The 7,147-nt window shown below is 32.0% G+C and overlaps 1 protein-coding gene and 1 pseudogene across 1 annotated transcript; one reads left to right on the top strand and one right to left on the bottom strand.

Annotated features, from left to right (window-relative positions):
• Positions 1–1,030: 1,030 nt before the first annotated feature.
• LOC115888183 lies at positions 1,031–1,611 on the bottom strand (annotated as a pseudogene).
• Positions 1,612–2,168: 557 nt separating this feature from the next.
• On the top strand, positions 2,169–7,147 carry LOC115888182 (sodium-dependent phosphate transporter 2-like; the record flags this gene model as incomplete). Its single annotated transcript, XM_030907805.1, is given in 5 exon segments — positions 2,169–2,571; positions 2,672–2,928; positions 3,161–3,403; positions 5,550–5,906; positions 6,996–7,147. Coding segments are annotated over 4 exon segments (948 nt in total), but the record flags the coding sequence as incomplete, so codon positions are not given.

Raw genomic sequence — 7,147 nt, 5'->3', positions numbered from 1 at the left:
TAGAGTATGCCATTGTAAGACGATTATTGTCAAAACATAAAAGGATAGGGATCAGGTCTCTTTTTCTACGATGAAACCTAAAACTTCGTAGAAACTTAACTCTGTGGTAGAAACCTAAAACACATCCATATTTGACTTCAGATTAAATGTTTTGTCATTTTATTTCCTTTTACATAAGTAAATAACTAGTTAACAAAGCAATTTCTTAATATTATAGGTTTTTACAATTATTGTAGGCAAATTTACTAATAAACCATTTTTTTAATTTCAGAGACAGGATAGAGCTGTTCATAGATGAAAATAAAGCCTTAATGAAACGAATGTATGGCGAATTTGATATGCCAGAGTACGAGCCAGAGTCAGGTGGAGGGGGACGGTATGCCCCTGGAAACAAGAGAAAAAGATCTGTTAAGCCGGGTGTGCCAGATATTCATCTAGATCCAGGTCCCGATATCCATATTGATGCTGAGCAATCGTCTAAAAAAAGGACCATTAGACAGAATTTCAAAATATGAATTTCAACAATAATAAAAGCAACGATAGTGGAAGGTAATATTTAAATTATAAAAAAAAAAGTTTTTTTTTTATTTTTATTAATGGAAATAAATAAAAAGTTTATTATTGGGTATACCACTAGCTATCAACCTTAAAGATGCCCAAATCGTATTTTAATCAAAGAACTCAATTTTTCCAAACCTTGGACAAGGCTTTTATTTAGAAAAGCATTTTTTTTGAATATTTTGGTACAGAGTTGGTTTGATTTGATTTGATGATTTAAATCGTAATTTAAATAAAAAATAGTTTTTTTTTTTAAACTTTATAATAAATGAAAAAAATAACTGTAAGTTATAAAATGTATTGTCGTAGAAACTACAAAAATGTTACTTGCTATAACAGATGTAACGGATAATAAATCTAAAAATAATTGTAAAATGTTATAAAACTATATAAAAATATCTGTTCATCCAATTTAAATGTTTTTGAGAGTAATTTCATTAATGAATCGCATTAGATCCTTTAAGCTAAAATTTTAAAATTTATGTATTCCATCCTCTAATATATTGTACATCGGTCTATAGAAAAAGGCATAAGATAATTCTGGTTTTTGTAGGTTTGATAATCTTTCTATCGAAGTGTACACATTATGATAGTCTTGTGTGTTTGCTATGTCTAATTGTAAGTGCCTGAAGTCTTTACATTTCAGTACGATGGTTCCTCCGTTCTGTACAGGTCCTGAAGTTGGTTTCTTTTCTATTGAATCGATAGCTTGAATAAGCAACTAAAAAATAGATATAACGCTACAGATTTTATTCAAAGAAACAGTTTAAAGTTTTAAAGCTTTCCAAAGCCTTTCCTAAGTAAAATTACGTACCCACAACTCTTGAACGTTATCTTTTCTGGTGCTAAGTATCAAATGGTGTCCAGTGATGCACAACGTCCCGTCGATGGGATCGTGAAAGGGACTGTGCAGAATAACTCCGTCTAGCTTGGGAGTCGTGATCAAGTCTGCAAATTCCATAATTTCGCTCTAAATTCAGCGCAAAAATCCATTAAAAATTTGTATATTTGGCATATTAAAGTGAGGTTAACTGCACCAAAGAAAAAAAAGGCAATAAAAATCTGACGTATGACCATAGATTAATGAAAAATTTGACTTACTATCGAGCTAATAAGCATGTAGTCGGATCGAATATTTTATTTTAAATAATTTTTAATTCTCTGTTTAATTTCAAAGCGCTAAGACAAATATTGGTAAACACTGATAGATATAAAATATTTTACAAAGAATTTTGAGTTATTTAGTTTTCATAAAAATTTTTTATTGAATTTAGGAAGTAACCAGCGTGAAGTCATCACTTTTATTAGTGAAAATATGATCAAAATTTATCATTAAACTGTTAATTATCACAACAAATAAGTGTAGTAATAAAAATTAAATATAATTCAGAATTAGATTAGATTAAATTAATATCAAATTCTGGTAAATTAAATAAAGATTTCTCAAAAAAAACCATCGAGGTATCAGAGCACTAGAAGGATCGATAATTATTAAAAAAAATTAAATTATTAACTTAAAATATGAATTTCAAGCCCTAATTATTAAAGGAAAAGATAAAATAGTACTGTAATTTTCAAAAAATCATATTAAACCTTGCAAAAACCCCACACATGCGCTATCCATCCCCGTCCAAGGGGTGAGAAAACTGAGTCATGGCCACCTGAGATCTTCGGGACCTTAATTTCGCAGAAGGTCCTCGCCAATCGTAAATATAACTGTTAGTTTTGCTTTTTTGCACGACCCGCAGTAGAATTCTAAATCAGAATCGTATTCTGCATGATTTTTTCGCTTAGTAATACCCGGTGCAAACCCGTTGTGAGACACGTGCAGCAGTAGATGCAAGGAAATCGATATGATTTGCGAAATATCTGTAAAATCGGCTTTTAGACCATTTTTCTGCTTATTTTCTGAATTTAAACGAGATATACTCGTGTCGGAACTAAGTAGAAATCACGGGTAACGTAGATTATTCGATATTCGTTTGAATTTCGCCAAAAAAATCACACAAAAATGTAAGTAATGAATTTATTAAAGGCCTACAGGTGTCGTTCATCTGATTTTGTGTTAAACAATCGCAAACCAACCCTTATACAGCGATATTTTTAATTCCAGGCATTGCAAAATGAACAAACCTCCATTTTAATAGACTGATAAAATTAGAGAAGAAAACATCATGTTGGAACCATACTCTCCCAGCTCACTTTGGTTGGTTATTTTGGGTTTTATCATAGCTTTTGTCCTAGCTTTCGGAATAGGAGCTAACGATGTAGCTAACTCTTTCGGTACTAGCGTAGGCTCTAAAGTACTCACCATAGTCCAGGCATGCTGTTTGGCTACGTTTTTTGAAGTTGCCGGAGCTATTCTAATAGGTAAGAACCTAATTACATAGATAACGTTATTAGGACGTCATATTAACGTTAATAAGTGACCAATATGCATGTTGGTCAATATTACGTCATTTTAATGACTTAAATACCGTATGATCGAAAAAAACGGCGTCCACTTGGCTTGGAAGTGACGTTCTATGACATTCCCCATATAATTTTGCGGTGACGCCGTTTTTTTCTCGATCATATTGTTGTTTTTTTCATTATTTACTAGGTTATAAGGTTTCGGATACAATGAGAAAAGGCATTTTGGATGTAAACGTGTATAAAGATGGTGAATTGGAGCTTATGATGGGTTCAATTGCTGCTTTAGCTTCTAGTGCTGCCTGGTTGATGGTAGCGACTTTTTTCAAGTTACCAATATCGGGTACTCATAGTATCGTGGGTGCCACAGTGGGCTATACGCTGGTAGCTAGAGGAGCGGATGGTGTACAGTGGTTAACTCTTGGAAAAATCGGTAAATATTTTGTATATAAACTTAAAATAAAAATGTGTCTCATATATTATTAAGTTATGAAAAACTGCGACGCATGTCAAGACTTTTAATGCTATAAAGAATATTTTATATTGTTTGTTTAAAATACAACTAAGTAGGTATTATGCGTATATAATGCAAAAATAAGGTTAAATATTATGTATATAGACTTAAAATAAAAGTGCGTATCAGATATTTTAAAGTTATGAAAAACTTTAAAACATTTTTTGACATTTTTATAGTAATACATTGTACAGGGTGGGTCAAATTCGACGCTTTTAAATGGAAACATCCTTTTCTATAGAAGATAGACGAAAACTAATATCGGTGTCTGGAGCTCAATTTTCATCAAAAACATGACGGTGAAAACCGCACATCAATATCTGTTACCGTTTCGGAGTTACGGGGTGTTTTTCAAAAATGCGCATTTTTAACAAACCGTTGTAACTTTTTGCTGTGGAAAAATTTTGTATTTCTATGAAAACACTTCCAAAGCACCTTTTACGTAGAATTTAATGGTTTAAGTATAATTTTTAAAATTAATAATTTAAGAGTTATCAACAGAAAAATTGATTTTTATTTGGGACACCCTCTATATTTTTAATTAACTGAAAAGAATTTAAAATTACCTTTTCAAAAATATAGCACACTTGATATTTTGTTATAGTCCCCTTCGAAATACAGAATTTTTAAAAGTTTGCCATTTTTAACTAGTAGGTTTTGGACCCCTTGTTGATGATCTACCTCTAATGGAACTCGAAAACATATTTTTCCAGCAAGACGACGCACCGCCTCTGAACGCTGAAGTTATCAGCAATTTTTTGCAGCCAATTTCAAGAATAATTGAATAGTCGAGGCCGCCTGACTTAGTGCCCATGGATCTAATCCTATGGATATATTTGCGGAAGAATAAAAATTCCTTATTCTTCCGTATAATCTAGACAAAAATTAGAAATACTTAGCAATTATGAGAGGTTATCTTTCACCCCCACTGAGACGAATTCCGCGAGAAATGTTCAAAAACATGTTTGTTCAAAAACAAAAACATAACAGAAGACGGTCGATATGTCGAACACCTGTAGCAAAATCTCATGTCTTGGTTTGCTATGTATTTTTATTGTTATTTGATATAGTTTAAATGTGTTGATGTTGGTTAAATATATTTTAAATTGTTATAAAATTCCTTCATTTCTCATAGCAAATATTATTTTCGTTTTAATTGATTTTCACAGCTAGAATTTTGTTGCATTACAGCCGGTGCCGTTCAAAGCCTACTTATTTAAAACGGGCGAATTTTTATATACTCTATATCCCGAAGAGGAATTGAGCAAAATATCAAGTGTGTATATTTTTGGAAAGGTAATTTTAAATTCTTTTCAATAAATTAAAAATATACAGGGTGTCCCATATAAAAAATCAAATTTTCTGTTGATAATTCTTAAATTCCGAAACGGTAACAGATATCTATACGCGGTTTTCACCATCATGTTTTTGACAAAAACTGAGCTCCAGACACCGATATTAGTTTTTATCTATCTTAACCCACACTGTACAGGGTGTCCCATTTTCGCGTGTTTTACTGGTTTCTCGTTTATGAGTAAATGTTGATTCTCCCTATACCTTCCATACCAGCTAACTTCCGTTTCCCTTCCGTTTACATAAAATATTATATCATGTAAATGAATAGGACAATGCACACTATCCGTTCCGTTTCCCTTCCGTTCCATATCCTTTCCTTCCATACATTTTTTTGGAGGACGGACTGAAGCATATCGGAAACAGCGTTGTCAAGTTCTTACATTTGTACCAGTCCTGTTAACATTTTGCTGATATTTATTTATTCTTTCGCCTCTTAGTTAAATCTATTACCCTTTTCAAAAAATACAAATTTTTAAAATAAAACTTTCGTAATGATATAAATTGTACAATAAAAAGTATGGAACTGATACGGAACGGAAGCTTTCGTATAGCGTCAATGCAATAAAAAATACGGAACGGATATGGAATGGAAACGGAAGGTATAGTGTGAATCAACCTTTAAGGTGCAAAGATGCAGTTTACGCATCATCTGTGCTACTTTTTTATGAATCTAAAGCGATCCTACACATAATTACGCTATCTCTTTCAGTTGGTTCGTGGTTTATATCACCCATTCTAAGCGGCCTATGCTCCATCACCATCCTGTGGATCATCGAACGCTGCATCCTACAGAAAGCAGACCCCTTGGAAGCCGGACTGACTGCTCTACCGTTGTTTTACAGTTTTACCATTCTGGTTAACGTATTCTCCATCGTAATGGACGGACCCAAACTGCTCTACATGGATAACATACCTCTTTGGCTGGCAACAACGATCAGTTTATCCGTAGCTGTGTTATCCATGCTGATTATTTGGTTGGTTGTAGTGCCATGGCAAAGAGAGATTATTAGGAGAGAAATGATCGTAGAGTCTACCAAAGTTAATTTTAATATCGGGGAATCGTCAGGTAAGTCATTAGAACTAATTTAAAAAGCTATTGAGTATTCGTTACATCAAGTAAATAAGTATTCGTTACTAAGTAACGAATGTTTGTTTTAAAATATACATGATTTTATACAAAAATATTCGTTACTTAGTAACGAATACCTCTGTATTCGTTACTTCTCTGTATTCGTTATAATAGTAACGAATACCTCTGTATTCGTTACTTAGTAACGAATACTTTTAAACACTGGGTAAAGAACAGTAACGAATACTTTTGAACACTGAGTAATGAATACTTTTAAATACATAATTTTATACAAAAGTATTCGTTATCTGGTAGTAAAAAATTGTACATTCTTTAGTTCATAACGGATACTTATTTTATTATTTAATGATAACTTAGTCCAAAAATAGTCGAAATTTAGCTGTATTCGTTACTTAGTTACAAGTTTATTAACTTAGTTATTTGTTTACAATGTATAAGATTTGAATACACAAAAATATTCGTTACTTAGTATCATATACTGGGTATGATCGAATAAACGGCGTCTTGTTGGCTTTTAAATGATGACCGATGACACTTCCCATATAATTTTACATATAACTGACAGCGTTCTTCATTTCCAAGTCATCTCTGACGCCGTTATTTTTCGATCGTATGGCTCTTTCGTTATCGTTATTAATAAAAGTATTCGTTACTGAATATACAAAAGTATTCGTTATTATATACTAATATTCATTACTAAAAACAGGCTGTTGGTATAAAATACTTCTCTTATGAGTCTTATACGTCTCTGATGATTTAGTAATAAAAAGTTTCAAACATTATTAAGTTATTATCAAATTGTTTTGAGTATTCGTTAAATAAATACTTTAGAGAATTAATTACAAATGACAAATTGTACTTAATAACCAGTACCTTGAAGTATTCCCCACAAATAACGAATTCTCCTTATAATGTATTCATTATAAGCAATACATACTTTAGTATTCGTTACTTAGTAACGAATACTATAGAATTATCGTGATATAACGGAATATTTTAGACTATTTCTAATTACTATATGTATTTTTCGAGGTCACGAATGATTTACAAATGATTTTGTTGTAGATACTTCACCAGAAGCTAGCCCCAAAAAGTCCAACAGAAACTCGACCTACTCAGACCGTCAATTAACAGTAATAGCTGAACATACCGAATTAAAACAGTTGGACAACCAACTTACGGCTTCTAAGTACATTTTTCCCGCAGAGTCTGCCGAA

The sequence above is a fragment of the Sitophilus oryzae genome, unplaced genomic scaffold (genome assembly GCF_002938485.1).
Source record: "Sitophilus oryzae breed Bouriz unplaced genomic scaffold, Soryzae_2.0 scaffold_685_pilon_pilon, whole genome shotgun sequence".
Taxonomy (NCBI): Eukaryota; Metazoa; Arthropoda; class Insecta; order Coleoptera; family Curculionidae; genus Sitophilus; species Sitophilus oryzae.
This window is presented reverse-complemented; position numbering and strand designations above follow the sequence as displayed.